Here is a 25143-nt window from a genome sequence, read left to right on the forward strand (position 1 = left end):
GTGAAGCGGAAGTATCACCCTAATTTGTCAGAATGGGAAGCAGGCAGCTGCAGCCTAACAGCTGGTCAATATGGACAGCAGTGTGACCCGTCTAAGAAACTCGATGAAAACAGTACCCTGGCATTTGCTCTGTAGCTTATCTATCTCCTTTTTCGGCAGGCAGATGCCTTCTTCAAGTGAAACTCTATGAACAAAGACACATAAAAAGCGCAGTGGGGGCCGACTAACTGGTCTCTTATGTATTTCACAAGGCATTTGGGACAGAGAAATATGCCCTGTCCTGTAACATGTACAGACTAGTGTTCCTCACTGTGGTCACCCATACCCTGATTCTCCTGACTCATGAACGAATGGGAACCGTGAAGCTCAAACTCAGTGGAGATTTGCTTCGCTACAGATCTATCAATGCATACGCTGAGGATGCCCAACCTCTAACCTCTTAAAGAGTAGGTGAGAAAGTCATGGTTTAGGCCCATAGCATGTAAAACTCAAGAATAATAGCATATTCCAAAGAAAACTAGAAAACAAAAACAAAAACACCAGTTATTCATGTGACTAACTTCCCTTCAGTGGGAGAGTGCTTGGCATGGCCATGAGTTCAAGATTCACCACTGTAAAAACAGAAGTAACAGACACAGCACAAGTGTTGTGTCTTCAGCTTGGATGCAGGCTTGGAGAAGAAAGGACTGTGTTGAAACAGATGAGTACCTTCCGCTCAGTTGGATTCTGTCAGCAAGCTTGGAAAGCTGATCTGGGAGTCGGCGCTGTTTGATAACTCCCTCTGGCGTGACGGAGACCTCACACAGGGAATACTGGTCTGGGGTGGCTGTAACGGCAAACTCTCTGATGGCCTGGATGACCACTTCCTTTGCCGTGGTATCCTTACTGATCATGATGTATCGGCTTTGCTGGTCAGCCTTGAAAACTCTTAGTACCTGATCTGGCAAGTCTGGGGGAAGGACAAGCCACAAGCAAGCATTAGGGATGTTAACAGATGGTAGCATAATTAATTAAAGTAACCCCCCCCCCGACCCCTCCAAGGGTGATGACATCTCCCCTCTGATAGGGCTGTGACGTGCTAACTGAAAAACCACATCTTCCCCTACAGATAACTGTATGGTTAATAGACAAATGCAGACACGTGTGCATATACACAAGATGCCATGTGAACATAAAAAAATAAATAAAATCTAAAGTTAATCTTCATTGTAAGGAAAAGCCCATTTTAGCTTACCTAAAATATGCCTCCTACTTTATTGACTTGATATAACTTAGTAATAAATGCACAGCGTGTTAGTCTTCAATTTATCAAAGGGTCAACCACACCAAAATTATTTTCAGAATGCAGCAACAAACTGGCCTCAGTGTTTGGAGTTTGAGGCTCATTCTGGACCTTGGTGGATGACAGCCACCCATGCCAACCCACCAAACATGCACACAGCGTCAGTCACGACTACATTGGAAGGAGAGAGGTCTATGAGAAGGCAGGGAGGCCCCGGCACTCACCAGGGGTAGTGCTAAAATCCAGAATCCGGTGGTGTGACTGCAGCAGGTCAGGGTTGCTCGAAGACAGCGTTCCACTGACAGGCAGGGCAGCTGGGATGTGCTTGGTCTGTCTCAGGCCCACGATGCTATCATCTTGAGACTGACCAATCCCAATGTCACTGCAAAGAACAGATTTTAAGAAATAAATTATAGCAAGGTAAAGGCTCTAAGTCGTTACAGATCATGAAATACACCGTCTTCATTTAAACTTGCAGTTAATGTAACACTGTGAAAAATGGCTGGAAACTGTAAGGTTGTTATGGCAAAACATAGTCCACCCAGTTCACCATCTCTTAAACACATAGCAGGTTTCTCTAAAACCTGTCTTTTTAATGAGCCATAACCATAACTAGTATTCCCTTTTCGGTATGAAAGCACAGTAGGGAAATGTGCTCCTGTGTCTGAATGAATGCGTAGAATGAACCTAAGACAACGCACATGAAAGAACCACTCAAGTTCCCTGAACCAAGAGCGTGGCCACAACCGGCTCAGGTGCTTTACAATCTGGTCTCCAATAAAACGGACCTGGGGAACCAGACAGGGGAAGAGAAACCCCAAACTGTCCTCATATTCTTCTAGGTAGAAGACCAAACCAACATGAAGGCCAAACGTGAAGAAAACCTGACACAGACCTCGCCTCTTAAGGACAGAGCATGAGCATGTGGAGGCGGGGCATGGACACCCTGCCTGGCACTATAGGGCTCTACAGAGGCTCTGGCTCACAGTTTTAGTTACATGTTCAGATTCTCTGGAAAAACATGAGCACTGTTGATGGCTTCAGAGTCTTTGTGCTTATGGAAAATTAAGTTACTTGTTTGTGGTTAATTTGTATCTGGGAAGGGTCTTGCAACATGGCTGGGAGGGCTACGGCTCGAGAGCCTCCTGCTTGTGCCTCTCAACCTGGAATTACAAGTGTGCACCACCACACCTCACTTGTGATAATGTTCAAAACACAACTTGACAACATATGAAATTATTTCTTGATGGAAAGATAAAGTGTTGCCAAAAGAAAGCATACAATAAAACAAGTATACAACAAAAAAGAACTAGGTCCTATGCAAGTATCTATAGTTCTAATTCCATAAACACTTAAAAAAAAGAATTCTACTAAAACTGGGATATAAGTTGTGTATCACAAATGAGACAATTTTAGTATAAATTTTCCTTTGCATACAGGAGAGCCCAGGACAAAAACCAAAGTTCTGCCTAAGCACACACAGCTGGGCATATAAAGACCTAAAATATTAATGTTCTGTGCATGATAAATGTCTCTACATTAGTGGGATTTTATTTTTCAATCACATAAAATGTCTTTGCCAAAAATATGAGATGTGATATATGATAACATGATAACTGTGGTTAAAATACAGGCATGTCTGACCATGTCAGTCATGACAGAAATGTCTGTGACCATCAGCATACTTCAGGCACACCCTTTAAATATGTTTCTCACTGTATTTTCCAATAACTCATGCAATAAACTGACCCTCACCCGGCTTCTTGATGCCTCACCTGTACCTCAATACCCACAGACACAGGTTATTCTTGGACTGAAATTTTGCACCTGTGAAACATCCCTTCTGGGCATATCCTCCTGTCTACCTCTCGACCTGGCTCACTGTTACTGAAGCAAGTCTGCCGATCTTAAGGTTTGTTGACTAAGCCCTTCTTACTCCCAGCTCATTTGGCTTTGCTCTGTAACTTCCTTGGCACCCCAGTTTGAATTCTATTACGCTTGTGACTTGCTTCTTGCTCCCAGCACATCTTCCACGCACCCTTGCTACACAATAATACCTGCCCTCCGTTGCCAATCTGAGTCGCTAGCTCCTTACCCTCTGCAATATAGGTACCATTTAAGGAGGGAAAAGGAATGTGTCTGACAACCAGGACATTTCACCTGGCTCAGTGATGGAGTACTTGGCATGTTCAAGGCCCTAGGTCTCTCCTCAAAGCTCCATAACCTGTGCTGATGTCCCGATAAGCTGACATGGTAGTCAGAACTAAATTCAGGCGATTATCATATGGCAGATGATCCAGTTTCCTAAGCCTGTGTTTAAAGATTACTTTCCTTTCAACACTGATTTTTCAAATTGTTTTCGTAAGGAAATACTTAAATGAGTCACACATTTGTTACAGCAGTCCCCTAGTGTCTTAAAGTCAACATAGCTTTTGAGCATCTTTGTAAGCACACACAGCCACAAATACACATCCAACTTCATACTGCATTCTTCACCAACATCCTGACCTGTAGATGGAGTACAGCCTGCTTCTCCCATGTCCTATTTCTGGCAATACTTACTTACCAGGGTCACACTTAGTTGAGGTTTTTGTTTTTTTTGTTTGTTTTGGTAAAGGTTCAAATTTAACTTTAAAGATCCTTTTATTATTATCCTGCTAGTGATTCTGTTTTGAGATGATTTTATGTCTTGATCCATTTAAAACTAAGTTTTTATCAAGGAGGGTCTCTTTAAAAATTGATTTCCTAATTTTTGTAAATGTTACTGTCCCAATCCACTGTCTCTAAGAAACATACTCAGGATAAACACGTTCTCAACTCCATATTTAATAGACCATCACACAACGATGGTTATCTTTAGGACTCACAGAATTTAGAAACCACCAATCATTACTCTTACTTTAATTGGATAACGTAAATTTGACAAGTATTCAATAATGTTTTGGGTCATATCTATCTAATTAGTGACTAAAATTTTTATCTGAAATGTAATTAAGGAAGGAAAGAAGAAAAGACAAACTTGTGTATATGCATGCACACGTGTGTGACAGTATGTGTGTGTGCATGTGTTTCTATGTATGTATGTATGTATGTATGTATGTGTGTGTATGTATGTATGTGTGTGTGTATGTATGTATGTGTGTGTATGTATGTATGTATGTGTGTGTGTATGTATGTATGTATGTATGTGTGTGTGTATACGAATGTTCGAGGATGACACTTTATTCTTTTCAGCCAGGGTCTCTCCCGGAACCTGGAGCTCACCACCGTTCCCCACACCATCATCCACCAAGCCCAGCAATGCGCTTGTGTCTGCCCTCCACAGTCCTACGACTGCAGACATGTGAGAGATCTTGCCTAGCCTGGTGCTGGAATCTGAACTCAAGTCTTCCGGGTAAGGGGCATGCCCTCTTACCACTGAGCTGTCATGCCAGCCTCTGAATGCCTCTATTTATTGCTTCTCTTTAGAGCCATTAAATTATCAAAGAAATAAATAGGCCAGTATCTTTTCAATTTGTAGTTTGGGGAATATGTCACTAAAACATTTACATTGGTAACTGAGCTTCATAAAGAGCATCAGACTCAAAACCTACAATGAAGAAATCGGCAGCAGACAAGCAAAGCTGAGCAAACTCAGGGATACCTAAAGCTTGGGTCGTCTGAGCTCCTGACAGGCACACACATCCAAGAAGAAATCCAGGAATGTAACTAAACCACTAACTCTAGAGGCACCGGAGGGTGAAGGAAAGAGGCCTGAGTTTGGTGGATGATGTCTTTCCAAACAGTTAAGTAACTGAAGAGGGGGATACAGCTGTGATGAACATGGGTGACCATAAGAAGCAATGACTGGTGAGCAAAGAGGAGAAGCTGGGGAGGGGACACCAAGAAACACAGAAGCAGCTAAGCAATGGGGTAGGCAGGAGGTCAAGAAACCCCTTGAAGAAGTTCAAATGTGGGCAGGCTCAGCTGCCTCTTGTGAAAACTGGGAGCAGGCAACCACGTGGCAGAGCAGAGCTAAGCAGACTCAGCTCTCTCTGACTGCTTCTAAGACACTCTGCTGAAAGGACTTTTACTGGACTCCTGGGCAACATCCACTGCAGCAACACACTTCTGTACATCCTTCTACTGAACACAATAAATTAGGTGCTGAAAATGACTCCACATACTTGTATGGTTTCTGAGGTAAGATGCTGATCCGTGTCTTGTCCAGGATTTTCTTTAACTTGTTTCTTCCTCCCACGGTGTTGGCTTTACTTTTCTTGTTGACCTTCTCAAGCCCTATCACCTGCTCCACATCTACGGCAAGGTCTGGTATGGAGTAGCGACTGGCCTTCTTGATGTCTCCAATTTTAGGAAGGTGGGGGGCACCGTTTCTTTTCTCTTCAGACAATCTTGTCAGAAGTTCTTTAAATACTAAAACAGAAACACCACAAAATATTAACCTCAAAAAAGGAAACAATGTTGGGCTAACAGTGGAGCTCACAACTATATAAGAAGTGCACACTAGCTATAAAAACTAAAACCCTGTAGAAAAACTAGTCACTATTAGATGAGCCTAAAAAAAAGGAAGATGCCTTTCCACGTGCAGCATTACTGTATTCATCAACAGAAGACAGGTTTTACTGGTCAAAAAAATCACTCCATGGTCCTCAAGTTGATTCATTTTTTTCTAAGTGTAAATAATTAATACTTACATAAGGAATTTTATATTATGCATTTCAGCATGGCTGTAGAAAACACTAGAATCCTTAATATTTGTAGAAATTTCTTTTTCCAGGATTAGTATTTAACTATGAAAAACAAATTGCAGAAGCAGTCTGACTTCTCAGAATACTCACCAAATAAGTTGGTTTTCACAGTGATGGCCAGATGCGTGTTATTTCTAAGAATTTCCATTGCCTTTGAAAGCTGGATATTTTCAAAGTTCTGACCATTTACTTCTAATATCTAAAAATGAAGTTGCAAAACTACTGTCAATATCACCATTGACTGAAGAAAAACAGGCTCTGAAATTCACATGTACCCAGGGGGAAGCCCTCTTACCTGATCCCCACGCTTCAAGCCTGCTTCAGTCGCTTTGCTACCTGAATCAACACTATCCACAAAGATGCCAAAGCCCTTTTCAGAGCCTCCCAGTAAGATGAAGGGCAAGGGGGCTTCCCGGGATGGCTTTGTTAGTGTCATCAATCTTCGTTTTGCTTTAGCTGCACATGCAATATTTAACAGCCTTAGATGTCCACCCATTTTCTACAAGAGTTCGGGGAGAGTTGCATCAGTTCAAGGACTAGCAGAGAAAGATAAAATTAACACTATTCATAAAAACTCACAAATAGTACCTCTCTTTCCAGATTATTTTCAAATTCTTCTAGAAATCGAGTCATTGCAGGATCTCCTTCAAAGTCATTGAAGTGATTATTCACCCACAGTAATACTACCCGTGTCACCTACAAAAGCAATTAAGTTCAGTATGTTTTTTGTTTGTTTGTTTGTTTTGGTTACTGGTAAAGATTTGTGATTTAAATCACTTTAAAATCTGTAATTTTAAACAATTTGTGGAAAAATATTGAACATGAGAATAAATAAAAATAAACCGTTAAGCATGGATTTTACACTTGTAAAAAAATGACCTTAGGCACTGGAGAGATGCTCCGTTGATAAAGTGCATGAGGACCCACACAGATCCATTTAAAAAGCTAGGTAAGACAGTATGCTTGTAACTGCAGTACTGGGAGGTAGAGAAAGGAGCAAGCCAGGGGCTTACTGGCCAGCCAATCTAGCCCACGTCAGGGAAACTCCAGATTCAGTGAAGGACTCTGCTCAGAGAATAAGGCAGAGAGTAACAGAGGAAGATGATGAGTGTCAACCTCTGCCCTCCAAATGCACACATGTGCACATAAAAATGTTCACACACAACAGCAACTGACCTTTCTTTTTTTTTTTTCATTCATTTCCAGTGATCTAAATTGTTTTTTTTTTAATTTTATTTTTTTCTTATCAGTTACATTTTATTAACTCTGTATCCCAGCCGTGTCCCGATCCCTCATTCCCTCCCAGTCCCTCCCTCCCTCCCTCATCTCCACCATGCCCCTTGCCAAGTCCACTGATAGGGGGGACCTCCTCCCCATTCATCTGATCCTGTTTTATCAGGTATCTTCAGGACTGGCTGCAAAGCCCTCCTCTATGGCCTAACAGGACTGCTCCTCCCTTGGGGGGTGGGGAGGCCAAAGAGCCAGTCATTGAGTTCCTGTATTTAAGTACTGACTGATGCTGCTCTGCTGTGCGGATCTTTAACATTTGTGGAGATATTTAACCTACATTGCTTTATTTTCAAAACATGTAATGAAACCAATAGGTTAGTACAAAATTGGACAGTAACTAAACGCACAATGGTAGACTAGATAAGGAAAACAGTCACAATCCAGAAAGGTCTGTGTGGGGAAGGGTTGTGAGAGGAAGGAGCCAACATCACTCTGTGCAGCTGATCATCCAGTGTGGCCTTGACAGAGCCCACAAAAGCTGCTGGATGGTCAGGTTGGAGGAGGGTCCCAAGGCCTTAGCAGCACAGAGGTGGGCTGCTCCAGAGCTCCCAAACATCTAGTGCCCACCACAGATACACTGCACTCCAAACCAGTGGCTGCAGAGCCTGTGGCATGCAGGCCTTCGTTATGTCTTACCACATTCCGGAGAGGCCACAATACTGGCCTGGCATAAAAGGAAATGTTCTTGTATTTCATTAATTAATCTGAACATAACAGATGTCCCAAATTTTATCTTGCAGAAGTTCACATTTAGGGGCTAAATTAGACTGCATTTCCCACCTTATCCCTGAGGCTCGGGTCATTGAACCACTCCAATAACTTCTTGCCCACTTCCATCGGGCTGGATAGGAAAGTCCGGTATGTCAACAGGAAGTCTTCTATGAAGGTTGGATCCACTACAGAATGCTCTTCCACCAAATGCATGGTGAGCCTCTCCGAGGTGCCCTGCGATAGTAAGAGGTCTAATCACCATTATGAATGGATGACAGATACGGACCCCCAATTTCAAACCTTTCACATACAATAAGCTAGATAGATTAAAAAGTAATCTGTGGCCATTTATCAACCAGTAGCCAGTAACAGGTTATTACACTGGTTGGCAAAGGAAGGGGGGGTGACGGGTAGAGTGAAATCTAGTGACACCTGTGTATGACGATGATACAGTGAACATACCACTATGTATGACAATCTAAAATATTTAGAAGAAGAAAGAGTAAAAAAAGGCACAAGAAAGTAATCAGCAAAGCTCTCTTTCCCCCCTATGGAAGTAACACCTTGTTATCCTACCTTGATGACGATGTGGCCCTTCCTGGTTCCAGTCCGATCGAGTTCTCGGTGCTCCTTCACCATGACTATTTCTCCTTCTTCCTCAACTTTTTGCATGTTCTTTTCTACTTGGTTCAAAATACGGCAGTAATCTTGCTGGGCAATGCAGACAAACTAGAATAAAAGGTAAGCACGTACTACTGATGAAGGGCCTGCAAAAGACCTACCTGTCTAATGACTCAGTTTTAATTATTTAATACTGACATTTCCCTTCATCGTGCTCCTGTTTTCTAAATCAATGCAGGAATGAAGCTCAGTCAGACTTCTCTGCTTTTAATGCATTTTCCTACTCTGTGCGCTTTTCTTTTTTAAGTTTATATTTTATACTAAAATACCTAACAATCTGAAATCTCAAAAACCCTCTACCAAACTTCGGTTAGAAAACACTGGTAAAAAGAAAAATAATCGTAGGAAAAATATACTAAAACAATTAACATTTGGCTTAGGCAGTTTGAAAATGTTAAAAGAATGTAAAAATAGTGGCTTTAATTAGAGATTCAAACAGATGTAAGTTGGAACAAATATGTAACTGTGCTAGTCATATACATGGACAACAATTTTAGTCACTATCTTGCTTTAAAGAAGGTCACAGATGAAGTCTTGTATTTATGGTATTTCAGACGGTTAATAATTTGTATTAAAGGTAATCCTTGCTCTTAAGAAAAAAGAGTTAACAGCAGCATGTTATCAATCAGTTATTACTCCATGATAATTCTCCATGGCTTGTGTGCTTGCCCAGGTCAGGGGTTACCTGTGCTTCTGTGGGTGTGCTGTGGCAGCCACATGTGCTTCCCTCTATCACTCTCAACTTTATTCTCGAGACAAGGTTTCTCAATGAACCTGGAACTTGCTGATTTTCTGCTAGGCTCGTGACCGGCAAGCCTCAGAAATCCTCCTGTTTCCAAACTATCTTCCAATGCTAGGTTACAAGTGAACATGGCCACACCCAACAGATTAACTCCAGTGAAATAAAAGTGGCAGATTTTTAACCCAACAGCATCATCTACTGACAAATCACCCAGGCATAAAACAAGCAACCATCTGAGTTAAATGACACGGCAGATCAAATTGACAGACATAGGACAGTCCATGAGTTTGTGTAAACAGCAGTCAGAGCAAACAGAAGTGAAGTAACCCTGTGTGTTCTACCTGATCGCAATAAAATAAAACTATAAATTAGAAGTCCTAGATACTCCAGGACATTCACAACGTCATGGAAATTAAACAGCACACCACTGAATGACGCACAGATAACTGAAGAAACCAAGAAGGGAGTAAGAATGTCCTTGAAATAAAAGGAAAACAACCCACACCAACAGGAGACAATGAAACAGTTCTGAGAGGAGGTTTAGATCTCTGAGTGTCTGCATGAAGAAAGCAGACCTAAGCTGGGTAATGGCACACACCTTTAACCCCAGCACTTGAGAGGCAGAGGCAGGCCGATCTCTGTGAGTTTGAGGACAGCCTGGTCTACAACAAACTACAGGATTGATGGTGTAGTAAACAAAACTAAATCCCACCTGATTAAGGAATGGTCCAGGACCAGTTAAGTTCACTGCTGAATTCTTCCAGATTTCAAAAAGAACTAATTCTTATTTCTTTCAACCTAGCTCACAGTCTTGTAAGGAAGGGACTCTATCAACCTCCTTTTACCCCAACACCAAAACAAGACACAGAAACAAAACAAATCTCAACTTAGAAACCAAATTCTAAGACACAGAAAAAAAGGTCACCATGATCAAGTCAGTATTATTGTAAAGAAACATGAACGGTTCAATATACACATATCAGTCAATGTTACAAATCACGTAACAGGAGGACAGAAATCCAATGGTCACCCTGAGAAATGGAGAAGCATCTTGACGAAACCCTTCATATTAAAAGCCTCACTTTCTTTGGGCTTTTTGGGGGGTGGGAAGGAAGAAGATCTTATTGTTCTTCTAATTGTATATTGTGGCTTCTATTTTTAGGTGTTTTTAGATTTGTTTGTTTTTAAAGAGAGAGAAAAATAGGGAACAGAGTTGGGAGGTTGGGAGAAGCTGGGGGAGGGAAAACATTTCCAATAAGAATATATATTTTTAAAAAGCTCAGAATAAGCTGGGTGTGGTGGCACATGCCTGTAATCCTAGCACTTGGGGAGGCAGAGGATGGTGGATTTTTGTGAGTTTGAGGCCAGTCCGGTCTACAAAGCAAATCTGAGACAGACAGGGCTACACAGAAAAACCCTGTCTTAAAAAAAAAAAAAAAGCTCAGAATAGAAGCAACAAATCTCAACATAACGAAAACTGTATATGACAAACCTACAGCCAATATTATATTCAATTTCAGAAAGTCACAGATCTCTAGTAAAACCAGAAACAAGACGATGGTGCCTACTTTCTCTATTTTATACAATATAGTACTGGAAGTCTTAGTTAAAGCAATAAGACAAGAAAAGCAAGTAAAAGAGATATAAGCAGCAAAAAAAGAAGTATCTATCTGTAATGACACAGTTCTATACATTAAAGGCCCCAAATAAACAACCTCAGTGAACTGGTAGGATACAAAACTAATAAATAGAAATCACTAGGCCTTCCTATACCAGTAACAAGCTAACTAAAAAAGAAACCAAAGAAATAATGTCATTCACAAGGCCATAAAACAACAAAACAAAAAACAAACAGAAGAAATAACCTCAACACAAACACAAGCAACTTTAATTAAACCTAAACCAAGGCTATAAAAGATCTCTCTAATGAAAGCTTTAAAACACTAAAGAGGTTCTTGGACTGGAAGAATCAGCGCTGTGACATGGCCACCCCACCAAAGGCAGTCAATCTATAGATTCAATGCAACTTTAACCAAAATGATGCTCTTCACACAAATACAAAACTCTTAAAATTCATAGGGAAGACAGGAGGCCACGAAGCCAAGGCAATCCTGAGTCCTGCTGGAGGTATGCGTGGTTTCAGGTTATTTTTTACTAAAAATCAAATCCACAGTGCCATGGGTCTCATACCTGGCAGTCATCCACCTTTGTCCTCATCACTCCTTTCATGTGTTCTTTGTCCATGGTGGGTGAGACACCAAAACTGTTTCCCATGCACAGTATTTCTGCTTTCCCATCTGGATATGTCACCTCCACAGAACCATTGAGAATCACTGACCAGGAATCCAGCTGAGCAAAAAAAAAAAAAGATAACACTGTGATCACCTGGCTTAAATGACAGAACAGCCCTCACTAGCTTACTGGATTTCCTGTCTTAAAGATGAAACAAATTACCTGAAAAATCATTAAAGCCCAGCACAAGAGTAAATATTCTCTAAAATGACACGTGAAAAAATGTCCTCTATATATCAAAGGAAATGTAAAGAAGATAAATTGGTCATCACAGCCTCAATACAAATAGCATTTTATTCTGAGGAGACACAGTGTATTTATGATATAAAGCTAACACATCACAAAGTCTCGAGGCGGCAGTGTACCTTAGGGAGAAGCACTTGCCTAGAGTATGAGGGGCCCTGATTTGGGCCCCAGCATCAAAGCAAAACCAAGATCTCCAGCAACATTGCATGAAATGGTGACACAATGGAAAATGGAAGAATGGACTTTGAATGTAGTGAGTGAATGAATGTGTGGTCATCAGTTTCCATTTACTCAAACTTGTTACTGCTGGGTTTTTAGAAGGGAGAAACAGGAACATGGTTCTGCGTGAGTGTCACCAGTCCTCAAGCTTTCTAAGCAGTAGAAACACCAGCTGACCTCTTCTCCATCGTTCAACACAATGGTTCCAGCTCTTTCCACCACCGCGAACACCATCACGGCACAGAGCTCCCGTCTCACGGACATGGTCATGTTGGCAAAGGCAGGCAGCTGGTGCATAAATTCCAGGAGTTGTTCTGAAAAGTAAAACCATAATTTATACTGAAAACAAGTCTTCAGAAAGAAATACCCCAGAAGGACAGAGTGAAGGGCTTCGGGCTTCCTCTACCCTAGATAATGCCATGCTATGTCTATATCTCAAGCCCTACTCTACATCTCAAGCCCTATGCAGAACGTTTCAGTACAGATGGCTCCGGTAACCAGTGGTGGGTGGTACTCCAGGATTCTGTCTAATGTGACAAGTCTTCTGAGAAATCTCAAAGTATAACTTACAGATAGAATAAGTTCTGTATAGTGAATAGTTGGGTTCAGGCCATAAAATGCTTTAGTCTTGTAAGTAGCAACAAAATAATTCTGCAGTAGATGATCCATGTCCGATCACCAGAGAGGAAGGAGTTATAGCACTTATAAATGCAGTGGCCGAGTTCAGTAAGTATAAGATTATAAGACAATAAATTCTCTTTCAGAAACATTTTGAGTTAAATATGTACTTAGACAATAATGGGAATCAAGTATCCCATTTTCCAGATTCAGTTGAAATACCAAATTCAGGGGTTAGAGAGACAGGAGCTAAAAGCGTGTACTGCTCTGGAAAAGGACCTGAGCTCAGTTCCCACCATCCACATCACAAAAGCCACAACCACTAAATACCTGAGTACCTACAAAGCCATGGTTTGTAGAACAAAACCAACTATGATAAATTCATTTTCTTCAAAGTACTAAGACAAGGGTACACATCCAGTGATCTTCGGGGACCCAAAGGCAAACTTTTCTTTTTTTCAGTTGCTAAGACAATTTTAGCAGTTTCATCTGCTTTGGCTAAAATGTCCATTTGTGTGTGTGTGTGTGTGTGTGTGTGTGTGTGTGTGTGTGTGTATGTGAACCCACATCAGCTATGTTTAGCTGTGTAATGTTAAAAAAAAAAAAAAAAGGTTAGCTACTGCAGAGGTGTGCATATTAGAGAGCAGACCAGCCAGCTTCATGTTTATTTGTAGGAATATGAACAGCTCCTGCTTTCCAGGAATTCTGAGAAAGAAGACTTTTCAGATACAAAATAAGTCCTACATTTCTAGGAACAATAGACACACTGTCCATACTTTAAAAATCTCTTACAACCATTCTAAAATTAACACATTAAAGAGAAGATACATCACATTTAGTTTACAAAAAAAGATACCTTTAAATTGATGCATTTATACATAGTATTTAATTAAGCTTTTAAAATGTCTGTGGAAACCACTCTAGAATGAGAGCAGATGTTGAACACAGAGACTTTTCCTAGAAACTACAATAGATGGATTTGTTTTTAAAAGCTGGTCTAGAACAAGTATAGTGGAAACTAATTTTGGCCATTGGAATAGATGAAATAAATGTCTGACCCAATGAAACCAGACCATGTGACCAACATTTCCCTGGGCCCAAGCTTCTGCCTCCTTGTGTTGGTCGGGGGTTACCTCTGAAGAGAAACACCCCCTTCAGGAGGGAGTGGGTGCACCTGAGACCCAGAAGGTAAACAAATTTGGCAAGTCTAGGAAATCTAAACTCAGCTTCACCAGGATCCTTCTCCTGGGTTAAGGATGCCATAAAGAACTGCTGGATGAGGACAATGGGGCAAACTGAGGAAAGGAGTCTCTGCCCTGCTCAGCTTCCTGCAAGTCATGCAGAGGGCTCCAAGGCTGCAGCTCTCATTAGTTGTCACCTACGTTCAAGTGGGGTTTTCAGTGACAAGGCTACCTTTGAGTCATCCACATCCATATTCCTGTAAGTAACCCCTCACCAATATTTCTGTCACTAACCTCAAAGAAAGCTCACTGGCTCATCAAGTTAGATTTTGGTCCATGTATTTCTTTGGCATATCACGAGTTTCCAACCTGAGTGTGAACACATGACAGACAGGAAGTCTGTCACACAACTCTAGGTCAGTCCAGCCCCTGCTCCATTTTCCTCACAGAGCTCATTGCAGTTGCCATATCTCCCCAGCCCCCAGCACTTGTTCCTCAGCTTCCCTTGGCAGGGCAGGCTCTCATCTCCTTTCTTTGCCCTGAGCTGCCAAGAACTAAAAGGTGCCCTACCACAGGAGCTAAAAGACTGATTACCAGCACATGCTTTTCATCCCTCAGTGGTTAGCAGTTCCAGTAAATGACTTCAATTAGACACATGTAATTCAAAGGACTGGCTTCCTCTTTTTCAATATATGTATACAGCTTAAATTCCCACAGTTTTCCCATGAGTGTGGTTGTTTAACTGGAACACAGGCAACAAGTTACTCATAACTCCCCAGGTCTAATCTCACTGACATTGAGTTCACTGAATTCTTCAAATATGCACTGGCTTAAATAGTTAATAAACTGTCATAATAAACAAATCACCTGGGATGGGTAGAGGTAGTCACAGACCCTAGAATTCTGGTGGGAAATGACTCTAGTCATCACCTGGTATTTTTAAGTGGAAAAAAAAACAAAACAAACAAACAAACAAAAAAACAAAACAAAACAAAAAAAAAACTCTAGGGTTGCCTATGTATTCAAATGCTATTAGTAAGCAAAAAAGTCCTCCTGCTCCTATTGAAAGGAAAACAGAAAGCCCCCTAAGGTTTTTAACTTCAAGGTGCACTTAAGGCCTCAACCACTACAAATCTGTGTTAGGGTTTTGCTGTGATAAAACACCATGACCAGAAACAACTTGAGGAAGAAAGGGCTTATTTCTTGCAACTCTCAATTCATACTTCATCAACTGAGAGGAAAGTCAGGGCAGAAACCCAAGGTAAGGAAGATGCCTGAAGGCAGGAAGCAGAAGCCGTGGAGAAACAATGCTTACTGGCTTTCTCTTAACATGGAAGTTCCCCCCAAACAGCCAACCTGACAACTCACTGGCTTTTCAAGCTCAAAGTTCAAATGCCACCAAAACCCTGCAAGAATCACATGATTGGGTCTGTCTCAGCAATACCCACAGTACCAATTTTTGACTTTGGGCTTCCATTACAGTGATAAAAAGCCATGACAAAACTCCATTAGCAACTTGGAGAGGAAAGGGAGTGTCTCCTCTTACACTCCTACTAACAGTCTGTCAATGAGGAAGTCAGGGCAGGAACTCAAGCAAGACAGGAACCTGGAGGCAGGTTCTGATGCAGAGGCCGTGTAGGAGCAGTGCTTACTGGCTTTCTCCTTAAGGCTTGCTCAACTTGCTTTCTTATGAAATTCAGGAACAGCTGCACAGAGTGAACACTACCTACAATATCTCATTAAGCTCCGAACACTCTGCGTTTTCTGGTCTGATGGTCCAAACTCTTTCCACAACCCTCCCCCTAAACATGGTCAGAGCTTTCACAGAAATACTCCAATCCTGGTACCAATTTATGCCTTAGTTAGGGGATTTTTATTTCACCTTACAACTCTCAGGTCATGGTCCATCTCTGAATGAAGTCAGAGCAGACACCTGGAGGCAGGAACTGAAGAGAAGCCATGGAGGAATGTTGCTTATTGGCTTGCTCCCCAAGGCTTATTCAGCCTGCCTTTTTTTTTCCTCCTTTTCATTTATCCTTCCCTCATATATTACATTCTGATTTCTGTTCCCCTCATCCCATTCCTCCCCAACCTCCCCTTTCTCCAAATCTAAGGCCCTCTTTACCTCCCCTCAGAAAAGACCAGGACTTCCACAGACATCAACCAAATACAGGATAACAAGCTATAGTAAGACCAGGTAGATATTCTTTCATCACGTTAGATACTCTTCTACAACCTAGGCTCACCAGCCCAGTGATGGCACTGTCTGCAGTGGGCTGGGCCCTCCTACATCAATTATCAATGAAGAAAGTGCCCACAGACTTGCCTACAGGCCAATCTTATGAATGAATTTTCTCAGCTACCATTTCCTCTCCCCAGATATACCCAGATTGTGTCAAGTGAACCAAACCAAACCAAATCAAATAAAACAAAACCCAACCAGAATATTATCTATAGTCCTTTAACTTGGTAGCCTGAAACAGGATAGTGGGTTTGATATCAGTGTGGGCCACATAACAAAACATACCTAAAACAAAAAAAGCCAGTAAACAAATCCCACTGCATCATGATCATCATAATTAGAAAGAATGATAGAAGAAAATCTGAACTCCACAGCCAAGAGGCTACTAACTACCTCACCATGCTATTTTCTTCCACCTAATTGCATCCTCATTCGGAAGCATAAGCCAGTCACTTACAGGACCATTTTATCAAGTGAAACATAGCTGTTTGCTCACAGAATAATGCTTATAAAAAAATTGCTGAAAGTAATACTGTGTTAAGACTACTTTTGGGCTAGAAAGATGGTTCAGTGGTTAAAAGTACTGTCTCCTTTTCCAGAAGTCCTGAGTTCAATTCCCAGCAACCACATGGCAGCTCACAACCATCTATAATGAGATCTGGTGTTCTCTTCTGGCGTGCAGGAGTACATGCAGATAGAGCACTCATATACATAAAATAAATAAATCTTTGAAAAAAATCCTGCTTTTAACTTACTTAGAAGGGGTCACAAATTTAGAGAGATGTTATGTGGAACTTTCATTTTCAATGTTACATGTGGACACTAGGTGAGTAAAGTAGACTTCTTTTCCATTTCTTTCTTTTGTTTTTGAGGCAGGTGTTCTCTGTGTAACAACTATGGCTGTCCTGGAACTCTCTCTGTAGACCAGGCTGGCCTTGAACTCAGAAAGATTCACCTGCCTGTGCTTCCTGAGTGCTGGAATTAAAGAAATATGTCACCAGACTCCTTTCAACAAGTATTTTTTAACCCAAGGAAGAGCTTTTGCAACCACTATTCATACTAAAGGGATCCAGAGGACCCTAGCTTTTCAAAGCTTTCCAGATATGGGCTGTGGTGATTAGTACTAACCTCTCAATGTTTCTGCCTGCTTCAAGGGTGCATGCCTCAAGCACTTACCGATATCATCGTCAGTCCTGTCTATCGGGTCCTTCTCCAGGCAGTCCCTCACGATGTCCCTACTCATCAGAGGGTCTGATGCCCTCTCGATGTCTTCCTCATCATCATCGTCCTCAGAATCAACAGCTGTCTCTGGCAGTCCACTCAGGTCCATGTCACCAGCCTCACTCTCGGTGGCCTTAAATCAGATGCAAAAACAGATTTTAAAAACTGTTTGAAGTAAATCAATCTCGGGGGCACCCAAGTGGTAAGAACAATTACAGCTCACAATAATTTGTTGTATTTCTTTTTCTACACTTGGTTGAGAGTAGGTATCCAACGAGAAGCTGTGCACAACATAAGAGAAATCTCAAAAGATGAGTGGCTATGTTTCCTATTAAAATTATGGGCAAAATAATTTTTGCCTCAGAAATTAGGATTTATTATAACAAATGCAGAGGGAACTATAAAGTAAAAAGATAGTATTTGTTTTCAAAAGAGATGACACTAAGAGTTTAACAATTCCCTATTTTGAGTGACCCCTCTTCCAAGACTGCCTGGAAGAATTTTGCCTATGTAGGTTTTCTTGAGAGGATGAGCCATAAACTCAACGTAGATTGATAATCACACAGTCCACACATTATAACTCCCTGGATTATTCCGATGGCCACTTGAACTTCAAATCACTAAACAGAGCAAAAGGCTACCTATATACACCTGAAAGCATAGACTTCTCTGTTCCATTAGCACAGAGCTAAACAAACAGTTTGACTGCAATAAAAACACTAGTAATGGAATATTCTCTTAGTTACGAAAACCACTCATTTCAAGATGATCTTCAGCCTGCTTTGAAGACTGAAAACTGCCATCCTTCAGGTCAATCTAGTCTTTAATGATTTATTGTTCCAAGGCATCCATCACTTTGGTCTTATTCTGTAACCACAGAACTCACTAAACTGCTTCTGCATGCTCAGAATGAATTTAAATACTTATTAATTGCATCAACTGTGAACATCATTGATGTCTTTTTCACCTGATAAAGTAAACTTAGGAAGACACTGTAAAATTAACCTTGGAAGAAACATGTTATTATAAAGTTTACCGACTTAAAAATCATAGAACACATGATGCTCAAAGATAATACAGATAATTCAGAACTGGCCAATGTAAAAAAATTGAATATTAAGTATAATGGCAGACAAGCACTGAATACTTTATATACTAAGCAATGCTGTAACCACCACATACATGTCATCTTATTTAATCCTTAAAACAAGTATGAGCTTTGTCTGTATCTCTTAGTATTCTCTAAACCTTCAGATGAGGTTTTTCCCCCAAGGTCATGCTGCTGCTGAACCATGAAGTGAGCAGAGACCCCCAGGAATTCTAACTTCGGGTCTTAGTCACTTTCTTATAATTTAACTCAATATTTACAGAATGAGTTGCAGAGCTTTCGGTTCTACAGTTCTGGGGATGGAACTCAGGGCCTTGGTATAGGCAGGCAAGTGTTCTGACACTGGGCTCCACCTCTAGCCCTGCAGCATTTGCTTCCTAACATCTCGGTTCATATCAGGAGCATAAGATCTTCACCTTCCATCTTGAAGCAATCCACAAGCATCTAAACAATTTCCCTAGAGCACCACTTCCAATCACATTTTTAGCTCAGATTATGGATTCTGAACTAAAGTAAGTACATGGTAAGAAAACTGTGAGAGGCAAATAACTGAAAACAGAAAAATCTAATATCTGTGAAGCCTCCTGATCAAGGACCTTGACATGTCCAACCACCGTAAGCAGAGCTGGTCCCGGCACACAAATCTACCTGTCAACCAAAATGGGAATACAGTGCAAAGCTGGAATTCACCAACTCTCCTGTGGTGCTATGGGGAAAGAGAAGAACCAGGACACTGCTGCATGTCGGGAGTGTGGTCCCAGAAGACAAGCCAATCAACACTCCTCCCCCCCCCAACTTCAGAAGCCTACACTATGACAATCTGCTAATCTCTGTGCTTGCTTTCATGCCACTAAAGATTACATAAGACTCATCATCCTGTTATTTCAAAGACACCACCAGGCTCAGCACTCTGTGAAGGAGCACTACAAGGAAGCAAATGGAAACAAACAAAAAGTCTTTCTTTTAAATAATAATTTGTGTGACTGAGGTTATGTGTTAATTTAAAAATAGGTAACACATGTTAAAATACTAAATATATTTCATACTGAAGAAATCGTTATCATGTAGATGAAATGCATTTGCAATTTTTGTTGTTTTTGTCAACCGTCCCCTGCAGGTACTGGAAAGTGCCCAACAAACTAGGTGGGCATCTACTGCCCAGCCACAGACTCAGTCCTTCCTCAGATTTCCTTTCAAAATCTGCTCATGTCTTTGTTACTCTTATTTTTGACCAGACTCTTGGCAATGTGTTCCTGAAGTTTTTTCTCTGGTTTCCTTTGTTATCTTTTGGCATATTCCAAATCATACTTGTTTTCCTTAATGCACTGTTTCTTCAGTCCAACATGTCGCCACTTGTGTTGCAAAATATGTGGAGCAACAAGACATTGAGTCTTGTTTGTCCCGGCCCTGGGCTTCTTACCTTCTTTGACTACAGGATTTCTAACAGCATATTGTTGGACATCGTCTTTAGAGAGGCTGAAACACTTTTGGATTCTGCTAGCTCTTCTGGACCTTACTGCCAAAGCAGCATCTGTCAGTCCAAGAATACTCTTCTCCCCCGAAAAACCCCCTTAAAAAAATAGCCACGTTGAGAACTCTCAGGTTGGACTCCACATCCATTTCTAAACAGACCCCGTCTCCCCAGTTGTCACAGAGAAGATGGCCCGTGCTGCATAGCAGGTACACTTAGCTGTGGGTAGAAGAACAGCTTGCTTCATGGAAAAACCTTGTTTTTTTGTCTTCACCACTAATTCAGACCATATAATCCCCCCACTTCTCATCCACAGCATCAGCAGCCACTTCTGGGACCTGCTGTGGTCACGTGGCACAGGAAATATGAAGTTTGCATTCATCATTGTCCACTTCGATGATCTTTCTGACACCCAGTGGCAAGGAAGGAGAAATTCATCTTGACAAAGCTGACCTCAAATAAGAGCCTTCTTTAATTGTCTATCAGACACGGTGAGTCCCAAACACTGAGTGGATCCCTCTCCAGCAGGAGGGCTCCACCTCTCTGAGCAGTGCTCACTATGGCTATGTGTGATCTACTCTTAAGGCAATGACAAAGGATCCAGTAACTTGGAGGACTGTTTTCATTTAGAATAAACAATCCATTTAATTTTAAAATAGTTAAAACTCCCTAAGAATACTTGTATGAAGAATGGGTAAGCGAAATTTCAGAAATTCATTCTTCAGAATGCCATTCTTACAAGAATGGGAGAAAGTCAGTTGGCTTACTGAGTGCAAGTTGGTTTCCCTGACGCTTGATGCAACAGCCTCTGGTCCGCAGCTCCAGTCCCCTCCACCCCCCAACCAGTCACTGTGTGACTTTAGCAAGTCACTGAGTCTCCATGAGCACTGGTTTTGAAATCTGTCACCTGGGGCTATGCCTTCTTGTCCCTCACAGGAGGGTCAGGAGTAGTCTCCCTCTGAGGCATACATTTCCACTCTGTTCTCACAAGACTCTCCTCTCCCCAGAAGCAAAGAGCCCTGCACACAACTTATACTTGCACAATTACACAAGGCCTTTAAACTGTCACTCTAAACTCACAGATACTTCATATTTAAAAGGTAGTCTGATGGCGGGTGTGGTGGATTATACCTGTAATCCCAGTACTTAGTGAAACAGAGGCAGGCAGATATCTGTTAGTTTGAAGTAAGCCTGGTCTACAAAGTGAGTCTAGGACAGCCAAGGCTACACAGAGAAACCCTGTCTCAATACAAAAACAAAAACCAACAAACAAATACAAAGGTAGTCTGATTATATCTGTTAAAAAAACCTAAGAAAAAGGCTTACATCCTCCTAAGTAATTTGCCTAATATAGCTTTACCTCGTCACTGACATTTAATCATTAATGTTCTTTTAAATAACATCACATAGGTGAATATAACAGGGCTTATTTAAAACAAACTGCATTAGACATATTGCTGTGAACATATTTACAAAAAATTTACTTGGCATTTTTAAATGAAACCAATTAAGAACTAATGAGACATTTAAAAGACTCTGTGTGTGTGCTCGCGCTTATATGTGAATGAATGAATATGTGTGAGCTTATATGTACACATGGAAGCCACAAGAGGGCATCAGGTCCCTTGAAGCTGGAGCTACAGGTGTTTGTCACCTGGGTAAAGGGATCTGAACTTCAGTCACTTCATGATAGAGTGTTCTCAATCACTGAGCCATCTCCCCAAGCCCCAAACAGAAAAAGGTAAATACCACAGAGCTCTCCTGAACAGAAAAGAGAAAGCTCTGGGAGCTTGAATGAAAGATGAAGGCATTTATCCTGATCTCATCACCACTGCTAACATTTGAAATAACCTCTTTTTAAATTTTTTTTGTATATTAATTACAGTTCATTCACTTTGTATCTCAGCTGTAACACCCCTTCCTCATTCCCTCCCAATCACACCCTCTTCTCCTCCCATGCCCTTTCCCCAGTCCACCGATAAGGAAGGTCCTCCTTCCCTTCCATCTGACCCTAGCCTATCAGGTCTCATCAAGACTAGCTGGACTGTCTTCCTTTGTGGCCTGGCAAGGCTTCTCCTCCCTCATGGGGAGAGTGATCAAAGAGCCACCCACTGAATTTATGTCAGAGACAGTCCCTGTTTCCCTTACTAGGACACCCACTTGGAGACTGAACTGCCATGGGCTACATCTGAACAGGGGTTCTCGGTTATCTCCATGAATGGTCTTTGGTTGGAGCATTAGTCTCAGAAAAGACCCCTGTCCTCAGATTTTTTTGGTTCTGTTGCTCTCCTTGAGGAGCTCCTATCCTCTCCAGGTGAAATGACTACCTCTTACAGAGTTAAGTTCAAAGTAAACTTAATGAGTCAAAACGATTTCTAAAGTTGTATTTAGAAATGCAGAAATATTTCTTTTTCTTACCCCTCCCTTTTTTAGAGGGGAGATGTTGAAACACTGCAAGTTCGGAGCCAAATTATCTTGAACTACGTTTAGCTCCCAAGTAGGCATTTATTATCTACTTCTCTATGTGACCTGACATCTCTTGCCTATTAGGTAAATCTTTTGGAATGTAGAAACAGAACACTAGCTCCCCAAAACTAAAAAGCTAAGTAGGCTTTGTCTGTCTGGTGTTAGTCCTGCTGTGAAGAAACGCCATGACCAAAAGCAACTGGCAAGGAAAGGGCTTATGTTGCTTATACTTCCACATCACAGCTCATCATCAAAGGGAGTCAGGACAGGAACTCAAGCAGGGCAGGAACCAGAGGCAGGAGTTGATGCAGAGGCATTGAAGCCTGCATAGCCTAATTTCTATAGACTCCAGGACCACCAGCCCAGGGGTGCCCCACTCAAAATGGGCCTGGCCCTGCCCCTTCAATCACTAATTAAGAAAATGTCCTACAGCCTTGCCACAGCCCCATCTGATGCAGGCATTTTCTTAATTGAGATTTCCTCCTGTCAGATGACTTCTCTCAAGCTGACATAAAAGTGCCCATACAACTATCCATGACAGGATATATATAGACACAGGAAGATTTCCCTACTTTTCCAGGACGTGTCTACCTCATGTTCCCACCAATGTGCTAAAAAACAGTTTTGATTTTCTTTATTGTGTTACTATACAACCTCATGAGATTATTACAATATTAGAACATGGAATTTGAGGTAACCCTGGGTCTGTGTTTCTGGCCCACTCATATTTGGCTCTAAATTGATGTTGTATTGCCTTTTCGGTGAGAGCTGACTTTGTGTCAACAGTTACAGTACTCAACTTGGAGCCCCAAGAATAATCTTTTCACAGGAGGAATCACCCTGATTGGAGCCAAGAACCAACACAACAGCACGATCCTTTGTGCCTAAACTGTACACTGTTATCTCCACAGGTGAATTTGGGGATTTCTTTCTGGGAGTCTGGCTTTTCTAGGTTTGGCTGAGGGTCCACTTGTTCATGCTGAGCTGATTGCTTATGATCCTGTTGGGTGAGGATTGCTTTTAAAGTCTTTGGCTTAAGGTATCCATTTTTGTTTATTTGTTTGCTTTGGAAGCACATATATATTTAAATATATATTTATTATACATATAAATATGTACATATTTATATGGTTCCTGGGCATTTGGTATGTTATTTTGATTTTAGGGAGTGTTTCTAGTTTCCTTTTGTGTCTGTGATAAGACATTGTGACCAAAAGCAATGGGATTTTAGCTTATACCCCCACTTCATGGTCCACCATTGAAGGAAGTCAGAACAAAAGCTCAAGCAGGAACTAAAAGCAGAAGCACCTCTTTACTTGAGTCAGACTTACATACCCACTCTATCTATAGACAAAATGAATGAAGCATTTAGATTAATAAGAACCAACTCTGTTATAACCACTCTCTCTAACATTCTGCCACCTGGCAGTAACTCATCGGTAGAACTACTTCCTAAAACACACAGAGCAAGGCAACGTCTGTGAAACATAAACAATGCCTCATACACAAAACATGTATGTATAATGCACACACATAGATCTTCTTCGTAGGTCTTTAAGAATTTCTAAACTCCAGGAAGCAGGTGAGAATGAAAAGCCCTCCATACCTGGTAGATATCAGAAAGACTGCTGCTGCCGGAGTCACTGGTGATGCTACATCCTGAATGGCTGGAGGAAACGTGGGTCACCTGTGGGTGGAGGCTGTCAGTGAGGTGAAGTTTTGTGAAGTCTGCAGGGAGCTATGGAAGTAGCAGAAAGAAAAAAAAAAAAAAGAACTTAAAATTTGTATCAAGAACTTCAAGGAGACACTTTTAAAAACTATGATACTGTACCTTGATGCAGAGCACTGAGCCAAAATGTTATTAGAAAAGATCTATTTACAAATCCCAAAACTCTTCAGTATTGTCCTATTAACTCACATCACAAATGGTAACATTAAGAGCATACAATGAACCTTAATAGTATTAAATTAGATGTCTAAATAGGTGGGTTAAATGATTAAGGGACATGGATGAGCATTTAATTTGGTAAACTACAATTTTCCAGTAACAAATAAATGAACAAATTATTCTGGTTCTGTTTGTTAGCAAGTGCCAACCAATGCAACTTTGTTACAACAGTTTAGATAGCCAAGGAAACAAGACTTCTGGTTCATTCATGCTCAAGTAACGTTTAAAAGGGTTTTTTCTTTAATAGTTTGCAGACAGCATTCACTTATTTACACACACACCTCACTCTACTTGTTCACGTTTACATATAAACCATTTCTTGAACAGATTTCACTAGATATCCCTCAAGTGTTTTGAGCACACCTGATAAACACAAGAAAAAAAACACCATTCATTCAAGAAATATTTACTGAGCCCCTTCCCTTTCACCATGAATGAGTCAATTAGTGAGACTGAGAAAATCCTGCTACATCTAGAATCTTGCACTCTTATCAGTTTTTTCTCTCCCTCTCTTTCCTTCCCCGGTTTTCTAAGAATACCAGAGTGGCCTATAACTCACAAAGATCCTCTGGCCTCTGCCTCATGAGCAATAGGATTAAAAGTTGTGCCCAGGACAACTAATAGTTTTGAAGCATGAAAGGAAACTAGATTTGTGTACAATATATCAATAGCATTGA

The 25143-nt window shown here is 41.1% G+C and overlaps 1 protein-coding gene across 8 annotated transcripts in view; it reads right to left on the reverse strand.

The window, feature by feature from the left end:
* Rapgef2 (Rap guanine nucleotide exchange factor 2) overlaps positions 1-25143 on the reverse strand; it is a 221891-nt gene that overhangs the window by 25492 nt on the left and 171256 nt on the right. For all 8 annotated transcript variants that reach the window (XM_055596549.1, XM_055596547.1, XM_055596548.1 and 5 more), the window contains 12 exons: positions 24125-24256; positions 17429-17606; positions 12389-12525; positions 11645-11803; positions 8608-8760; positions 8101-8265; positions 6619-6726; positions 6326-6529; positions 6121-6229; positions 5449-5695; positions 1507-1664; positions 709-949 (listed from right to left, as the gene is read on the reverse strand). In XM_055596549.1, coding sequence (XP_055452524.1) covers positions 709-949; positions 1507-1664; positions 5449-5695; positions 6121-6229; positions 6326-6529; positions 6619-6726; positions 8101-8265; positions 8608-8760; positions 11645-11803; positions 12389-12525; positions 17429-17606; positions 24125-24256 — 1991 coding nt within the window. The remainder of the gene's footprint in view (positions 1-708; positions 950-1506; positions 1665-5448; positions 5696-6120; positions 6230-6325; positions 6530-6618; positions 6727-8100; positions 8266-8607; positions 8761-11644; positions 11804-12388; positions 12526-17428; positions 17607-24124; positions 24257-25143) is intronic.

This window comes from Psammomys obesus, unplaced genomic scaffold (assembly GCF_907164565.1).
Source record: "Psammomys obesus unplaced genomic scaffold, mPsaObe1.curated_primary_1811, whole genome shotgun sequence".
Lineage (NCBI taxonomy): Eukaryota > Metazoa > Chordata > Mammalia > Rodentia > Muridae > Psammomys > Psammomys obesus.